This window comes from Rattus norvegicus, chromosome 1 (assembly GCF_021556685.1).
Source record: "Rattus norvegicus strain SHRSP/BbbUtx chromosome 1, alternate assembly SHRSP_T2T, whole genome shotgun sequence".
Taxonomy (NCBI): Eukaryota; Metazoa; Chordata; class Mammalia; order Rodentia; family Muridae; genus Rattus; species Rattus norvegicus.
Genome location: NC_141534.1, coordinates 239,411,361 through 239,430,417, shown reverse-complemented (window position 1 = coordinate 239,430,417; position 19,057 = coordinate 239,411,361). Strand labels below are relative to the sequence as shown.

At 45.3% G+C, this 19,057-nt stretch overlaps 1 protein-coding gene across 29 annotated transcripts in view; it reads left to right on the top strand.

Annotated features, from left to right (window-relative positions):
* Spata6l (spermatogenesis associated 6-like) overlaps positions 1-19,057 on the top strand; it is a 51,875-nt gene that overhangs the window by 22,020 nt on the left and 10,798 nt on the right. For 17 of the 29 annotated variants that reach the window (XR_015632378.1, XR_015632385.1, XR_015632396.1 and 14 more), the window contains 5 exons: positions 2,161-2,263; positions 4,837-4,871; positions 5,545-5,732; positions 14,272-14,356; positions 15,346-15,447. Coding sequence is in view for 21 of the 29 variants with exons in the window: in XM_087575098.1 (XP_087431224.1) it covers positions 2,161-2,263; positions 4,837-4,871; positions 5,545-5,732; positions 14,272-14,356; positions 15,346-15,435 (501 nt within the window). In the remaining 8 variants the exon portion in view is untranslated. The remainder of the gene's footprint in view (positions 1-2,160; positions 2,264-4,836; positions 4,872-5,544; positions 5,733-14,271; positions 14,357-15,345; positions 15,448-19,057) is intronic. The other 12 variants (XR_015632423.1, XM_087575121.1, XM_087575158.1 and 9 more) reach the window with 2 other exon arrangements.

Here is a 19,057-nt window from a genome sequence, read left to right as displayed (position 1 = left end):
GATAAAGGGCATCAATTCAAACGGAAACTCCATCGCTTACATATAAGAAACACTTCAAGTGAGATTGGTGCTCAGTAGCCAAATGTTGAGCAGGGGCAGGATTTCAGCATGGGGAGGTAGGAAGGAAGCAATAACTGGCCTGACCTCACTGGCTTCACTTAGAAACTCTCTGAGCCTTCACCAGAAACAGTGGGCACCAGCAGTCACTGTAGTCTTTGTTGTCTTGAAAGATTGTCTTAAATTACTGTATTATAAAATAGAGGCATCCAAGATGAGTTTACACATTGGCTCATCAATGTAATAAAAAGAAAATTTAGGGGCTGGGGATTTAGCTCAGTGGTAGAGCGCTTACCTAGGAAGCGTAAGGCCCTGGGTTCGGTCCCCAGCTCCGAAAAAAAGAACCAAAAAAAAAAAAAAATCTGAAGTCAAGTGTGGTGATGTGCCATTGTGGTGTCTGCACTTGGGAGGCTAAGGCAGGAGGATCACCATGAGTTTGAGGGTATAGCTTGGATTACATAGTATGTCCAGGAAAACACACACACACACACACACACACACACACACACACACACACACATATACACACACCAGAAACAAATCATTAATTTGATTAATTTTCTTCAGTTTTTGTATACATAGCCTTTATGTTTTCCACGAAACTGTAGTTATATTGTTATATGGATACATTCGCGTTATGTTTTTTGTTATTTAATGTTCTTTGTGATCTCCACCCCCAAATTCCAGTTAGTGACCATCTTCAGAATGTTGTGATTGATAAAATGCTAAATTAATATATTGACTTAAAATCACTAGAGATGATGACTATGCATCTGACGGAGGCTGTGAATTGGGCTCAGTCTCAGTCAAGGTGCTGATGAGTGGTTGTATGTAGTTTGCTTGTAGGTAGATTGAGCGTTCTGGCTAGAAAATATGGACTGGCTAATCTACAAATAAGAACTATTCATAAACACGGAAATATTATATGGCTGGTTTCTTTATGGTGATCTTGGTAAAGATGCCTAGCAAAATGTAGCAACCTGTCATTCAACATGGCATCATAGAAGTATCGATAGCTTGACATTTTTTGACAATGTAGCTTATTCTATTCCATATAAATGGTTATAAAATGCAGTCTCTGACACGGTGGATTAATTAATCATAAAAACATGGCTAGATTTCTTAGGGAATGAAAATGTGGCATTTTCATTGTTTAACGAATCATTACAGTTTTTATTATATGTTTAGCTGTTACATAGGTCATTTTACATACTTGATTACCTAGATTTCCTGACCATATGTGAGACATTAAAGCTTAGAGAACTGTGTCTGAAGAGGTGGCTCACCAGTTAAGAGCATTGGCTGTCATCCCGAGGGCACAGGTTCAATTCCCAGCACCCACCCAGCAGCTCCTGTTCATAACTCCAGTTCCAGGGCCTCTGATGTCCTCTTCTGGCTTCTTTGGGCTCCAGCACACATGTGGTACATGGACATACGTGCAAACAAAACACTCATACACCTTTAAAATTTTTAAGTTAGAAAACTCCCATCATTCTATTTCTTGACATGCAGTGAAAATCAGCATTGTAGCCTGCCTCACTGGAAAAAAAAAGCCAAAAATTTCAAAGTCTAGCTTTATGCTATAGAAGAATCACCTTTTTGGGTATTTTGATCTCCTTTCGAAGATCATGTTTACCAACTTTGTTTTAGGAAAATGTGGTTGGTCACTTTAATAGAGTGGTTAGTGCTGTTGTGTTTCAAAAGAATCTAGACAGCAGACTGGAAGGGACTCTGGTCAATCTCTTGATTTCTGGAATACTCTGTCCAGTTGAAAGATTTCCATGCTGGATTGGCTCATACCTGTAGTCACAATATGAAGGAGACAGAAGCTTTGGGCTCTGTCTTTTCATCATTACCAGTTATGAGCATGTATCTGCGTCTAACTTCCAACTTCAGTTCTCTGTGCTCACAATTAACACACGCCCTCATATCTAGCCTCAGTGGAGATGGTGGACAGTTTCTTCTGTGGCGTAAACATAGCATACTTGGAGACTGTGATTTTCCAAGATTCTCTTTGACTGAGGTAGAAAGGCATCGTGGGTAATAAGAAGATAATCCAAGCGACTGTAGGTGAGGAAACTTACATGTTTCCTTCACTTTCAGGTGGACAGTGGAAACCCCTTTGGTGAAAATAATTTGGAGCACCATTCACAGAAGTCCAGAAGAAAACCTAAGTTTATAAACTTTGATCTTGCAAAGAAAAGAGGTACCTGAGCTCCTTGTTACTGACATTCCCCAGTGAACACTGCTGCGTTCCACTAAGCACTAAGCATCTTTCACTCTGAGGAACTATAGGTTACACAGGAAGCTGTGGGCTTGATTCTCAAGGTCTCTCTAGCTGTGATGGTCCCATGGGGCAGGAGAACTAAGAATCAGTTTGCTCTTAAGTTGTCCCAAATGCTTGAAGGGGACCGAGCTGTAGGTTGTGACTTGCCACTTGTGGCTACAGCCCCTGGCTAGGCTGGCAAAGCAGACAACAGCTTGTCTTCCTGTAAACTCTGCAAGGCAGCCCTGACAGTTAGCAAATAGGTTTTGTTTTGCAGTTTTTTCTGAGGGGAAGGAACAAGAGATTCATGGTGGTCATGACATTGCTGACCAGATCCTGTGTTAGTGAGGAGGGAACCAGCTCTCTGAAGCAGTTAGGTTAAGGTAGCTGCCTTCAGTACTGTGGATTTCAGGATTGAATGCATTTGTAAATGATACGGGGGGCTTTAAAAAGCTTTGGTTGACTTGGGTGATGGCTACTCATGTTTAGCAAGTTTGAAACTGAAGTTGAGTAATTGTGAAATGCAGTACACCGGCAGAGAAGTCACTATTAGAATAGTAATGTTACGACATGCCACCATTAGACCAGTAATGTTATGATGTGTTGTGGTAGCTTTTGTTAGACTATGGGAGAGTGAGGCTGAGAGGAATAAATCACGTGTTAGTGTAATTACAAATGCAGGCCCTAATTGGAAGTTTTCATAAAAGGTCCTGAAGGGATCTCTGTCCCCCATTGAGGTTCTACACATTGATTGACAATGACTAGAATGTGTGAGTCTGTCCCTAGTGAAGGTCATGGCAGCTTGCCTGGAGTTTAAGTCTAAACAGGGCTGGGGATGGTCCCCTCTGTTACCTCCTGGTAGGCCTGACTTACAATGTCCTCACGCCAGAGTTCCCTGTGTTAGACTTAATGGTTAGTTCCTTTAAGGGCCCACAGAGGGTTTTATGCTAACGCAGGCCAAAGTTCTAAGAACAGAGTGACTGATCACCACTGAGCACAGACAGGGTGTGGGGTCGAGAGGGGAAGTGCTTCATCAGTCTGAGATTTAATTTAAGCCCTGCAATTGAAGGTCACCGGTGTAGCCTGTAAAAGTGGTGCCATCTTCCCTGTCATACTGAACACAAGCAGCAGCAAATGTCCTCTCCTGAAAGAGAAGGTCGAGCTCGATGGTGACTTGCATCTGATGGTGCCCACACCACGCTTGTCCTGGCCTTTGCCTTTTCTTGACCCTGGCAGGGGAGGAAGTTTACAGAGGTTACAGTGTGAGCACAAGTCACACATCAAGCTGTTAGCAGAGCTACAACCTGCATCCGTTCAGATCTCTGGAGTCAGATCCTGGAATCCCCATGGCTTGTCAAGCTATCCCTGTGTTTTGGCCACCTCCAGGCCTGTGGGGGCAGAAAGCCATGCCTCCGAACTCTCGATGGTGCCATTGTGGGGCCTGAGTCCTTTTCTCACAAGCTTCTGGGTGGTTCTCACACTGTTGGGTTACGGATTGCCCTTTGAGAAACAAGGGGTTAAAGGCAGACCAGATGCTGATGCAGTTCTGACCTCACCGCATAGGGCAGGGTCAGAACCCAAGGGGTTCCTCTGCCTCAGGACTGTTTGGTACCAATAACTGCAAGGGACTTGACTGATTCCCTGCTCAGCTTAAGATGGCAGTGGGGGGGGGGGAGTTCCAGGACCATGAGCATACACAGAGATGAGAGTGCTCAGATAGGGAACCTGTCAGTCTTTTAAAAATCTTTTATTTCCTTCTGATTGCAACTGGTGGTGTAAGGCGAACAAGGAGTTCAGAGAATGTTTTGTCATTAAACCTGGGATGGGTGGGTGGGGCATCCACTTGCTTTTTGTTTTTCTCCATATGTGTTTATTTTCAGAATTAAAAAAATTTTTTTTAGTGCTGCCACATTTGGCTTTGTTTTGGAACTAGGGTCCCATCCGCGTTAAGCCATGACTTCCCTTTCTAATCATCCTTGCCATTCACTAGCGTGAGGTCCACCTATCTCTCACAGGCATTTAGGGTAATGGTGGTGATTTGTGGTTTAGATGCATTGCACTGTAGCCATTGGCTCGACTTTATATTCATGTTTACCTTGAACAAGACTCCTCAAGAGCCAAAACCCAGCAAGGACTCATGGGGCAGAGCACAGAAATGTTTTATTAGACCCATGTTGCCTTCTCCAAAGCTCTGCGCATCAGAGTGAATATGTTTTCCTTCTTTAGGTCACTATGTAAGGCTCTTGAACTTCTGATGTCCCCCACCCCCTTTCCAGCTGTACGGTCACTGAAAATACAGCTTGACTGTGGACCCCAGGAAGACAGACAGGTCCTACAGAATCGCAGTGCCCGAGGGAGACTCAGTTGTATCTCGGAACTTACAAGGGAGCACTTAAGTTCTTTTGCCGTTCATTTATGGTCTACGCTCTTGTTTCTGCCATGGATGAACGTGCAAGCGGTTTTATGGCTAACTGGGAATAACGAGTTTCTCACCTTATTCCTCTTTCTTCTAGCGTTTTCTCTTGACAGTCTCGAGGCAAACATAAAGGTATGTTTATCGGCAATATCCGTAGATGATTTGTTTCCAGTATCTGTGTCAGGTCCCAGGCAGTTAGCGGGGAGAACGTGTCCCTAGCTGTGCTGCTCATGTCAGGGCAGCATAGCTGACATAGGGTTTATACAGACTGGTACTCAGGCTCTACTGTCTGCTCCACTGTGGGGTTCACTGGCTTGCTCCCCCTTCTTCCATTCATGGATCCATTACCAAGGAAGGGTTTATACAGGGCGATTCTTACTTTATCACCAGTGACTCATTGTTGCCCTTCTCCATAAACGTGGCCTCGAGCTTCATCCGTTTGCTAAGCTGAAAGCTCGTGCGCTATACACTGAAGGAGATGTATGTGGGAGAAAATAAGTACATGCTGTGTTGCATATGTACAGCACGGACACACTTTGTTTAAAAATCAGATCTTTCCCAGAATCCGAAAGTCTGTGTCCTCGGAGATCAAAGTTCCAAGTGTGAGTTCAGTTTTGCCCTGGTAACATGCAGAGCCTTTTGACTGTGTATGCCTGGCCTGGATTCTGGCCCCTTGCACGAGGTCCCTGGTCTCATACTGTTATCTTACCTCAGTTTCTCTTCCTTGTCCTAGCCTGCCCTTAGCTATTATTAGGCAACTCAAACCCCAAACTGCCAGTGAAGAATAATGCATGTTGTCACTCAGGTTGTCAGAGAGCCGGACGAGCGGATTGTCTTAAGGAGTCAGTCACCGCCACCTCTAAATTCAGGCCATTTCAGAAAGCCCTTGCTCAATCACCAAGGGGATGTCGATTTCCACCCGGAAACTACAGTTACCACCTCTCAGCTTTCCAGCCCTCCCAGCCCTCTGGATCACTCTCTTCTCCAAGAAAGGTCAGCAGCCAGTGCCTGTTCCCTTGCCTGAGGAGTCTCAGGTTCTGTCAGGAAGAAGCCTGTGTACTCTCTCAGATGGTTTCGCTGGAGTATCCAATTAATGGATGTGATCATCCCTTTTGGAATCTGCACAAAAAAATACCATTAGCCTCTTCTCTTCCCTTGGGAAAAAGTGTTTAAGGATCCCTGGTGTAGGTTTGGTGGCGTAGCTCAATGATAGAGCATTTGTCTAGCATTCGTGAGACCCTAGGTTCAATCCTCAGTGCTGTCAAAAAGAAAAGTCAAACTGAACTGGCACTGTAAACGGCAGCAACAACAACAACAAAAGAAAGAAAGGAAAGGAAAAGAAAAACAGGCCAGAGAGATGGCCCAGGGGATAAAAGTACACACCTGCTGCACAAGCTTGAGGGCCTGAGTTCAGAACCCCAGCACCCACAGACAAGTGCCAGACGCGTGGTCCCACTGGTGGAGATGGGTTGGGTTGAAGACAGAGACCAGCCCACTAAACAAACCAACCACGCACGCAGGCACGCGTGCACATGCACATGTACACACCCCAAACACAAAACAAAATCGGACGCTGGGTATAAGCAGTCTGCAAAACTAACAATATTTCTCTACCCATTGTTTTCTGTCATAGATTTTAAAACTGAAGTTTTTAGTTTTTCAATATGAAAGTATTCGCTAGGCATCTTAGAACCAGCAGAAAGGAGACGGGGAATCATCTGTGTTCCTCCCCTCCAGTCAACAGTAAACATCACGGATGTGCTTATTTAGTTTGCACAGGCATAGTTTCTTGGTTCGTTTACAAGCCTGCAAAGAGTGAAAGCATTTGCATACGCCTCTGTCTAGAGTGCTGAGGCAGGGATCTATATTTGTCAGTCAGCATCCCAAATATGATAACTACACACTTAGCGTGCCTGAGTCTACCAGGATTAGCCAAAGCCCCATCTATGTTTTAGGTAGAATGGCACTCAGGTGGACCAGCAGAGGGGTCAGTTACCTTCACTCCATGGAAGTCCCCCCAAGAAAACCAGACAGCGGCTTTAAAAGAAACACATGAGGTCAGCTCTTCTCTGCTTTGTTAGTGATGAGCATTAGACATTCCCTCCACCAGAAACACCACTGCTGCCCACAGAGGCACCCACATTAAACAGCCCCTGAATGGCCCTTGAAACTTAATAGGAATTATACTTGAGTTTAAGGTGGTATAAGAAAGTCACAATCATTTTTTTAGTACTCTTTTTTTTTTTTCAGAAATGGTAGCACAGCTATATTAAAATGTTAAACTATTTAAGGAAATTAGATCAAACATTTTAGTAAGCTAATAATGTATGGTCAATTTTTTGATTATTTACTGTGTTGGAAAGTGGTATAACGGATTTTAAAATACTGGGTTTGCCGGGCTCAGACAGTCAGAGAGTCACAATTATCCCTGTTCCAGGGTCTAGTCTCTTCCCCTTCTGGTTTGTGCTTTCCCGGGGTTGACAATGAGGGGACATTGTTCAGCATTCAGAGACCTAGAACATGGGAACTGGCGGGGACCTCGAGATGTGGTCTCCAGTGACACTTGTCTCTTAAGTGATGTGTGATCTCAGCAGTATTCCACCTTGAAATCTGTTTCATCGTGAGGATGACTTTGACGATCAAAGACCCATCTCCCTCCAGCCACAGTTCCTCTGCTGCAGGAACTGAGGTAGCCAAGGCTTCCTAACTCCCAGAATTAGAACAACAGGCTTTTCTGACCCTAAAATACATGCGAACTTCTTGGGCAGCTATTGTAACAATCACGACACAGCTCTCCTTTGTAGGGACTCACAAACTAGACAGGAAGGTTGACATAATCCCATTCTGCTCAACATGACACAGATCATGGTATGCTCACAACAGCAGTCCAATACAAGGGGGTGGGGGACAGAAGTTAATTCCCACAGAGAGCTGAGGGACCCTGTTGCTTCTGAACATGTCAGATGGCATCTGCATTTATGTATCCATTCAGCTCCCCTTAGATGAGTGTCTTCAGGTAACTGGCCAGCTGATCCTTAGTTTTGGCTTAAGTAAAAATTACCTCATGTTTACTGAGTCAAACAGAATCAATTGGGATTGGACATTGAGTGTGAGAGTGTGTTAGGATTAATAACCTGTTTACCGTGCCTGGAATGGAGACTAACTTAACACCTGACACGTTTCTCCCATTCTCTGACATCTCTGACAACTTGCAACACAGGACAGAGTAAAAATACATGTGCATACTCATGTATACACACAGGCGCGCACGCGCGCGCACACACACACACACACACACACACACACACATGCACACATGCATGCATGCATACCCACACAGTGATTTCCACGAGACAGAAATTTACAGATACTTCTGGAGGATAAACGAGGAGAATGGCTTCTTCATTGGGCCCTGAACAAGATTGGTTCATGGCTGAGTCAGTGGAGGGTTGGGGATGGGAGGTAAGAAGACAGAGGCTTTGTCAATTTCCACCGTGCCATGAGTTTTTGGGGAACTGTTGGGTCCCAGGGTCCAGGATCTGAGGATAACTGGAACTACAGTGCAGACTTAAAAGGCAGAAGAGAGTTCCAGAATGTTCAGTCAGTGGAGGCAGGGCAGGGAACATAGGAAGTGAGAGGGCATTCAGCTATCTCAGATGAGGCAGCAAATTCAGTGTGCCCAGTCATTCTAAATAGGTGACTTTGGACTTAACTGGACCATGCATATGAGAGTAAGGCCATTGTCCTCAGTGACAAAGAATTGTGACCACAGAAAGGCCATCATCCAGGTGGCTTATGACTGTCTCGGCTTTCATTCCCAAGGTGCTGCATTGTGGGAAAGCCCGATTCTAGGGTAAGTCAGGTTAGTTGGCCACCTTTCCACTCATGGAGTGGCCTTAAATGCTATCTTTTAAAGAAAGTTGTTTTCACACAATAATATATGCTGGCAAGGACATGGGGAGGAGCCCTGTGTTCACCGATGGCTGTGCCTTGCATGTGCTCTCGGGGGAGATTCCACTGCCCCCTTCACCCCCTTCACAAGTTTGGCTGATCACTAAGGCAGACATCTGGAACCTTGGTGGCTCTAGCACCTTGTCCTTTCCTTTCTGACTGTTCTTTCACTGCAGTCAGCCGGACCAGCCCCTCACAAGGATGCATGCAAAGCCTCTTTTGAGATGCTGTCAGCTGAACACCGGAGGCAGGCAATGCTTGGTTTGCAGGGATGAGGGGGCCCAAGGGCATTGAAAGGTTTTTAAGATAACAAAGTAATGGATCTCATTATGACATTTTCATATACATTTTGTTCTTCTTGTACCAGACTCCCCCACCCCTACCCCCTCTAACTCCTTGCTGGTCCCCTTCCTTACCCAACAACACCCCTCATGCTCTTGTCACATGTCCCCCACTACCCTCCTCCCAGCAGCTGCCCTAAGCTCTCTTCCTACATGATTTCTATCCTGGTTAGTGTTATCGTTGCTGGGATGAAACACCAAGACCAAAGCAACTTGGGGAGGGAAGGGTTTATTTGGCTTATAGTAGCAAATCACTGCTCACCAGTGAAAGAAGTCAGGACAGGAACTCAAACAGGGCAGGAACCTGGAGGCAGGAGCTGATGCAGAGGCCACGGAGAGGTGCTGCTTACTGGCTTGGTTGGTTGGTGGTTGCTTCCTTCCTTCCTTCCTTCCTTCCTTCCTTCCTTCAATAGAATCAAGGCTCACCAGGCCAGGGATGGCATTGCTCACAATGGGCTGGGCCCTCCCCGATCAATCACTAATTAAGAAAATACCCTACAGGCTTACTTGCAGCCTGGTCTTATGAAGGCATTTTTAAAATTGAGGTTCCCTCCTCTCAGATGACTTTAGCCTGTGTCTAATTCACATAAAAACTAGCTAGCAGAATTCCCTTTCTAGTTTTATGACCTACATGAGAGAGAAAAAAAACATATAGTATTTGTCTTTGTGAATCTGACTTTGATGTAATTATTTCCAATTCCATTTTTCTGCAGATGTCTGGATTTTCTTTTTTTCTTTTTTTGTTTTTGTTGTGTTGTTTTGAAACAGGGTTTCTCTGTGTAACCTCAGAACTCACTCTGTAGACCAGGCTGGCCTTGAACTTAAGAGATCTGCATGTTTCTGCCTCTCAAGTGCTGGGATTAAAGGCATGTGATACCACCACCCATCTCAGGACTTTATTTTCTTTATGGCAGAATAAACCCCTTTGTGAATATTTCTACATGTGTATTGGTACACATACTTACCACACATGCACCCATTCATCTGCTGATGGGCACAGAGGCTGGCTCCATTTCCTAGCTGTTGTAAACACCACAGCAATGAATGTGGATGTGCAGATATCCCTGTGGTATGCTGACTTAGAAGACTCCAAGGAGTGGGGTAGTTGTGTCTTACAGCAGTCCTACTTTTGGTTTTTGAGAGACTGCACACTGATCCCCATGGTGGCTACATCAGCTCCCACTCCCACCATGGACGAGTGAAGGGCTCCTCCTCCCGTGTCCTTGGCACCGTGTGTTCTCGCTTGTTCCCTTGATGAGGGCTGCTGCTGTGGAATGGTAGGATTGGCCCTCAAAGCTGTTCATTGGCCTTTCCCTGATGGCTTAGAATGCTGGAATTCTTTTTCAATCATTTATTGTCCATTTGTATTTCTTTGAGAACCATATTCAGTTTGCCAGGCCATTTATTAACTGGATGCTTTTTTATTTATTTATTTTATTTTAGTTCTTATGTACTCTACATATTCATCTCTTGTCTGAGGTATTGGTAGCAAATTTTTTTCTCTCATCCTGTATGTAGTCAGCCCAATGGTTTAAAAGTTAACTTTTTATATGTTTAATATAATTCCCATTCCTCCCTATAACCCCTGCCATGTTCTCCCCACTCTTACCCATAGATATAGATGTGTCTACTGGGGCTGGGCTCCTCACCATCCACTGATCTTTTCATCATGTCCAACTGTGGTTTTTGGTGATGGTATCTATTTTCTGTAGAGAGAAGCCTCTCTGATGAAGGACGATAGCTATACTTATCTGTGGTTATAAGGATAAGATCTGCAATGCAGTTAAAGAATTATGCTGTTCTAGTGTGAGGCCCGAGTTGAACCTCTTCCAGGACCTCTTGAATGAGACTCAGGGAGGCAGTGATTTGATGCAAAAGCAAGAGGAGTTTAATTCAGGGGAGATGACGCTGAGCAGACTCTAACAAGGAGTTCTATACCTTGCAAACGATTGGGGCAGAATTCAAACAATGGTAACTAGGCAGGGTACCATTGATGGGACGAAGTGACCTTCAAGCTGACTCGTGGTCAGTGGACTGTTCTGGACTCTCTGGGGGTGGGGGAAGTTGGGAGCGAAGGGGAGGTTGGTTGGGAGTTACAGATGGCTTTGTTTGACAGTTTGGCTTGCAGTTGCTCTGGGAACTAACTACTCCCTGGAAGGGAGGGGTCTTTGTGCTTGGAGGTTTGCAGTGGAACTTTCCCACTGGCCTTAGATTGATCCCAACTGTGGCTCTTTCACTACAGAGTGAAAATAGTAGATTCTCTTCTAATATTCATAACTGTGTTACCCAAGCTAGGTTTCTAGTACTAGCCACGATTTCCCTTCCATTGGGTAGATTTTAACTCCACTTAGATAGCTGCTGGTTACTGCCAACATGTGTGTACCACTAACACACTCTTGTAGACATTTTGCTATGCTGGTCTTTGTTGTGGTTTATAGGTATCATAGCTGGGTAGGACTAATAATTGGTTACCTCCCTTCACAGCTTGCATAGGACTTTTTAGGATACCATGTAAACTAGACTTCAGTGAGGATGCTTTCACACCAGTTCAAATTATCCAAATCCCGTATCCTAAATGTTCAAAGTCTTCAGCAATAGGGTCTTACCATCAACCCCCGAGCAACATCAATGGCTTATATTGTTTTGGGAGTCATTTGGACTATTCTGACCAACCACTCGAAAGGAAGTTTCTCATGCCTGGTACAGTTGGTTAATATACTGTTCTTGTAGGGAGTATTGTCTGCCTAAGTCGTACAACTTCATTTAAGTTGTACCACTCTCTTTCTGTCTCTCTTTGTCTGCCTGTCTGTCTGTCTGTCTGTCTGTCTGTCTCTCACACACATATTGTGTGTAATTATTTTAGGAAATATAAAACAATATGATTCCTTGAGGCTTCATCAGACAACATTGAGGCTTTTTATCCCTCCTTCTTCCCTTTCTGTATTGACCTCCTCCCTCTTTCCAGTAAGAGCCCTCTTCCCACTTCCCCCTTTCCCCTTCATATCACCTGTATATATTCATCTCTCAATTCCGTACCTCCCACAGTACCTTATAACTTACTGGGTTCTGCAGTTACTCATGTTTGCATACTCACATCTGGAGATTGGAAGCCTCTGATAAGAGAGAACATGTGTACAATGTTTGCCTTTCTGGGTCTGGGTTCCTTTTCCAGTGCTATCCATGTATCTGAAAATCTCATGATTTCATCTTTTCATTACAGCTGAATAGTATTCCTTGGTGTATGTATACTACGTTTCCCTTACTCCTTCATCTCTTGCTATTGTGAATGGGGTGGAAATGCACATTGCTGAGCAAATGTCTCTGGAGTAGGTACCAAATCCTTTGAGCCTATGACAACGGTATTTCTGGGTCATATGGTAGACTGAATTGTAGGTTTTTCAGCCCAAGATTTTAATGGAAGATGCACAAAGCCTTTTGAACACCAGAGTGAAGAATGTAGTCTCAAAGGAAAGAGGGGCTGGCCCTGCTTCCCATCTCCTCCCTCTGCAGCATGTCACCTGCCTTTACAGTTCTTGTCTGTGATGAGGAGAATCACAGAGAAGGGGAGTGGCATGGCTCATTTCTTGTATGCAATCATAGTACTTTAAAGGCCGATGTGTCCATCTGGTGGCTGTTTTAAAGTCTTGCTGTATTTCTCATAAGATTCTTAGGGAGAGCAGAAATTAGGTCTACAACATTTTCTGAAACACAGCTGTGCATTGTGGGTACAGGCACTTGCTGCCTGTTGCTTTCCTGGGTCAATAGTAGACTCAGTCCTACTCTGGGCCTTATATTCTTAGGAACCACTGAGCATGCTGGCTTCAGAGAGGGATGTGAAGGGAGAATGATGGGAGTGCAGTGTACACAGGCAAAGATGCCTGGGGTCATTGGCATAGTGGTCCCATCAACTACTCAAGGCTTCCAGAGTCTGCTGATGGACAGTTATCTGGTCTCGATGTCCTTGTTAACATCTTAGATTCTCATGACATTCTAGGGCTTCTCACACATTCACAGAGAGAAGGATTTTACCTGAATTGCTAAAATTCTTTGAACATTTTTAGGTAATTTGTGTCTGTATTTTTCATCGTCAAGTTTCTGTGTGTGCTTTTAGTTTCGTGACCTCAGAATTTAGGATTTGATACTCAACCAGTATGAATGAATTCACTACCCAAGCAATATCGTTTCTTAAAGATTTGTTTTATGGGCCCAAGCGTATGTCTATGCATCATGTGCAATCATGTTCCTGTGGAGGGCAGAAATGGATCCCCTGACACTGGAGTTAAAGGTGGTTGTGAGGGAGAAGGTGTGGGTGCTAGGAACTGAACCTAGGTTCTCAGTAAGAGCAGTAAATGTTCTTAACTACTCCAGCTCTTCAAACAATACTCTTTAAACCTGGCTGTTGTACTCAATACCTACTGTGAGCTGAAATGAATATTATTTTTGCTTGTTTCGAGACAGGGGTTCTGCTCTATAGCCCGGGCTAGCCTCGAACTCATGATCCTTCTATCTTAGGGCTAGGATTACACACTTAAGTTGAGATGAGATATTAACCAGATATTAACCAGAGTCTCAGCCTGGGTTTTAGTCTATGGGACACATTAACCAGAAGGGGCCAGTGTGCACTGTCAGAAGTGTTGTGAAATGAACACCACACAGGTCAGCTGGCCTTTATAGGGTGGGCTCAGCTCCAGAAGGACTCCTGGAGAAATCATCAATGGAGTTCATTCAAGGTGAGTGGTTGGGAGTTAAGAAGAGTGGGGACTTGGGTCAGAAGGCTGCAGTATTCTGCACAGAGGAATCTGGGAATCTGCGGCAGGGAGAAAGCTCAGTGTATAAGAAGCTGAAAGACATTATCAGGTTTGTGCTTATGTTTGGGTTCTAGTGGCCAAATGTTGATGAGATGTAAAACAAAGTCTTTGTGGCAGGAGACAATTGAGATTAAGTCTGTAAAATACAATTTGAGGGTAAAGAAGCAGGGTTTGCTCATTAGCAAATTTCCTAAGAACTAATGAAGTCCACAGAAGAGCTGGTCATAGGCAGTCACCAAGCGCAGCACTTTTTTACTGTGTTGTTGCTGGCATTCCCACTTTCCTCTCATGTAGGTTGGTTGCCAGCATTAAAATGATGGGTGTGCCTTTTAGTTTCTAGTTAAGCTTTAATCCATATTTTTAAGTACTCTCTAGGTCAGCATCCTTTTTCATAGCTGCATAATGCTCCACTTCATTTACTCTGTTGGGCAGGTTCCAGCCTTGTTCTGCATCCATGTGGCAGAAGATCCAGGAGAGGGCATGCAGTCTTCTGACACCCAACAGAGCTCACCCAAAGGTTAGGTGTTCTGGAAAAACTAGATCCTTGCTGATAAATGTGGGAACTGGAATTTGAAGTCCAATGAGGGAAGCAGATATTAGTGAAATAATCATAGAAACAATATGAAACTGTGACACGTGCCTGGGAAAGAACATGGTATCATGGGTCTGACCAGGTGGGTATCTGGTGGTTGGGAATCTGAGCGAGCTCCCAAAGGAAGGGACAGAGGAATTAATGTGAGCACAGCACGCATTAGGCAGAGGTCCTGGGAGCAGTCCAATGAGGAGACTCTGCATACTCTCCTCATACTCTGTCCCACCCCACAGAGGAAGTACTTGTGTGAGAGTCAATGGGGGGGGGGGCGTGATCTGGAAGAGATAGCTTCTAGGGTTTAATATGGTGTTTTGGGGCTACTGATGTTTTCTGTGAACATAGGGAGCACTTCTGATCTATGGTAGTTGTGCCTGGGACTCGATGCTTCCTGCAGACGTGCAGCTTGGTGATCTTGAGCTGGATTTAAAGGCATTCCAGGGACGTGACAAAAGGACCTTCAGCTGCTAGAGCTGACCATGCCACATGGTCTAGCCTATACCTGACTAGGAGGGTGGCGCTTGTTAATGCATGGGTCATGATACCCATGGGAGTAGTCGGTTTCTTTTCTTCTTCTCTGAAGAGCTCTGGCTTAATCATATTTCCCAACCAAAAGAAAATTTGTCTCCTTAAGATGGAAAGAAGGAAGGAAACACACACATACACACATACACATATACACACACATGCACACATACATGCACACACATACACACACATGCACGCACACATACACACATGTGTGAGCTCACATACATAAACACATGCACACACACACACACACACACACACACATACCACACATTCATCCCAATTTGTAGGACACATAGAGGCTGTACACCGAAGGCCATATGCCTGGTATTACCAATCTTTATTACATCTTAGGTAATGCAATTGCTGGGTATGTTTTGTCATAGGAAGATTCTATCTCTGAAACAAATTCCATCCATGAAAGACCAAGCTACCTTCTGAGGAAACACTTGCTGCGAGAGCACAGATATTTTTAACTACTACCTCATGTAAGTCAGCAGCTTAAATACTGTTTGCTACTGTGGTTTGCTAAAAGCAATTTCCATCTCCTGCTGTCCCTGAAGTAACTAGGAAGTGTGGAGGAAGTGGGGAGGAACTCTGAGGATGCCCCCACTCCCGACCCCTGCTCAATGGAACACTGACAGCAGCGACCGGCCAGTTCTCACAATCCTTGGCCCACACCTCCCTCCCTCTTTATTTAGGAGACCCTTGGGCTCCTTGACCACAACCTCTGTCTTGCCTTGGGTCTCCACATGCCACCTGGACTACCACTTCCTGACTCAAATTTGTCCTTACCTCCCTAACTCTCTGTGACTCTGCTATTGTAACACGTACTCTGCATGTTTCTTTATGAAGTAGACACAATGTATTGTTGTTTAAAATCAACCTTTTATAGGAGAAGGTAACCCAGTATTTAGCTCACTCTAGAGAAAGCCAATCACACACTGGCTTCGGTCCTGAGCAAGGCCCTGCCTTCCCACACTAACCCCACTACTGTCCTTATATCTGTTAACCCTTCAGAGTAGTTGTTACCAAGTGCACTTGTGTGTGAATGTTGAAGGAGGTGCTGAGGCAGGTCTAGAATGATGAAGTATGGTATGGTATATGGCCATCATTTTCTGAATATTCTTAGCTTCCCTTCTTAATCAATACCTGCATAATAACTGTGTTTTCTTCAAAAGTGGCATGCTTGCCTGTGAGCTGCAAGTTGGACTTCTGTGGCTGGGACCGAGGTCGGTAGCTTGGGTTCGGCTATCCTGTTCTCAGCTCCCCACTCTTCCTTTGCATTCCCAGCATAGGGTCAAGAGTTGGCCAAGTGCATCCCATGCACTAAATGAATCACTGTTTAGTTCTGACAACAACCCATGAGGATGGTGCTTTTACTAAGCTCTGCTTCTGAAGGTAGCGAGGCCAGATACCTTGCTCAAAGCTACACGGTTAGTCAATGGCATAGCCAACGGCAGGGCCGAGACTAGGATTGGTAGGAGTCCTTGGTGCACAGTAGGCCTGAGATCATGCTCGGAACTGCCATGCTCTTTTGCTAGAGTATGACAGAAGAATGCAGAGGAGTGGCTGCTCTTGTTCATGGCATCCCTTTGGTACCCAGGCAGTAGGTGGTCCCTGCCTTTAAACATTTGCGAGAGAGTGATCGTGCTGTGTCTTGTGGCCATCAGAAGGAGTGGGCCTTTTTAAACAATGAAGGAGAGTGAGATGACCCTGCTAGATTTGTCCCCAAGTCAGGCTCCTGAAAGTCTGGCTTGAGGATCATCTATGCTTCAGGGCACAAACAGCCTTGCCCCGGGGGCTGGCCAGGATCTCTGCCTTCAGTACAGAGGAAGGAGGACATCTTGATAATTGCCCGTCCTGTATGTAGGCTTTACTTTAGAACGTTCTGCTCGGAAGATTAAAGGGTAGATTTAGGCCACTTAATCTCTTGTTGCAGGACTCTCTATGCCTTCATTAAGTTGTTACATGGAACAAAGCACACATAATCACCAAATGCCAAATTACTGTGAGTTTATATGTGGGTAAAATCAAGTTACAGAAAGCTGATATCTGGATGCTGATATGAGGGGCTAGGGAGGAAGACGCCCACCCCTCTTATCCCCTCCACTAATAACCTCCCACCCCTCTTATCCCCTCCCCTAATAACCTCCCACCCCTCTTATCCCCTCCCCTAATAACCTCCCACCCCTCTTATCCCCTCCCCTAATAACCTCCCACCCCTCTTATCCCCTCCCCTAATAACCTCCCACCCCTCTTATCCCCTCCCCTAATAACCTCCCACCCCTCTTATCCCCTCCCCTAATAACCTCCCACCCCTCTAACCCCTTCCCCTCATTGCCAAGTCTGTTTTGAAAAATGGGTTCCTTTCATAACAGGATTCCCCACACAAGGTTTGGAAGAGACTCCTAGGCCTTTCCCTGAAGTGCTCATTCTTCCTTTGATTGCTGTTGCTTCTTGGATCCCAGATCCCTGGTTGAGGGAAGGATCTCAAAGGACAGAACTAGGAAGGGTTTCCAGAGAAGGAAGAACTCCAAGCAAGGCAGAGCACTGACCAACTCAGAAACTAACTGGGCATTTATTATGAGTGACCCAGGAAACCTGGGGAGAAACTGAACAGGCAAGGTCAAGGAGCTGTGAGGGGAGAGCTGGAGCTCTCCATGGTCTGGGAAGAGAGATTCCAGAGGGGACCTGGCACACAGCAGAGCATCCTGGTCCTCCTTTGTGCCCCACTCCATTTTCCTGAGGATTCCCACTACAGACTCAGCCCTCATTCCTCTGCTGGTCCACATCTGCTCTTCCACTGTGGTCAGCTTACCCTGTGCAGGCTTCCCTGTGGTCAGATCCCCAGAAAAAGAGAAATGGAAAAAGATCCCTAGTCACAAAAATACCCAGGAATTTTGAACCCGAAGTAGGGATTCCTGCTGACTGTCCAGGCAGAGGTGGTGTGGAGAGGAGGCGGTTAGAAGGTGAAAGACGTTGATGTCTTTATCTGCTATGTCGGGACGTGGGGCTTGGGGCATAGGCCTGGTATACTTTAAAATGAGAACATTTTCTACCAAATATATATGGCCCTTTGAGCAAAGAGAAGAATCTCATAACCTCCCCATATCCCTCAGGAAACCCAGGTTTCTGTGCTTTGACCCTTAGTAAGCTAACGACCCTGTCTTGTGTCACGTATGAGAGTCCTCTGTGGGTCCAGTCCACTGAATACTTTTGGTCTCTCCATGTGCTCCCAGATTGAATCTGGAGGTGACCCTCAGTGGGAGGGAGCAAGATCCCACCTCACTGACATGCTTCTAAGTAGATGGTGGTCAAGGACCTCAAGTCAGAATTTCCTCAGACAGGGGAAAACTGTAGCCTCCTGCCTTTTGCAAAACGCAAGCATAATAAAAAGGAAGGGACAGCAAGAATAGAGAACGGTTACATTGAGTTGAAGTGCTGGGTCCTGGTCCTGGCAGAGCCCAGAGCCCCAGCTCCTGAGACAGCAGTGGCCATGGGGTTTAATCTCACCTATCATAGAGAACCCTTTATACCCATCATTACCTCAGCTAAAAGCAAACCAACCCTGCCTGACAGAGCCCAAACTCCATCACTTGCATTTCCCATTTGGATTTGGGCCCTGGCATCTGAGGGACCTGTCATTTGATGGTTTGTGGGGGACTGATGGATGGATGGGAGGATAATGCTGGAATGATACATGGTCTGTCTTCATCCTATAAACCCATGTCAGCATCCAAGAGATCACACAGGTTGGTGACTCTGCACCCAAGGTGCATAGCAGCAAACTCCCAGGCTACCCGCCTCCAGGAGCCTTAGTACTCTTACCTACGAGAAAGTACTAATCTCTATGGCTCTATTTAGCACCAGTTTAACCCTAGTGGTACCCAGCACTGGGAATGCTGTAGGAAATTTCTCTGTAGGAGATTATGTGGACTTCTAAGATGGACATCTCTACAGTAGACTTGAGTTTTGTGAGGAATCATGGGAATTCACAGAACAGTGAATTGAAGTGTGTTTGATACTCCCACTCAATGACATCCAGCAGGTTTGGACACATTTGCTGTGAACAGAGGACTTCATTAATTGCACCCA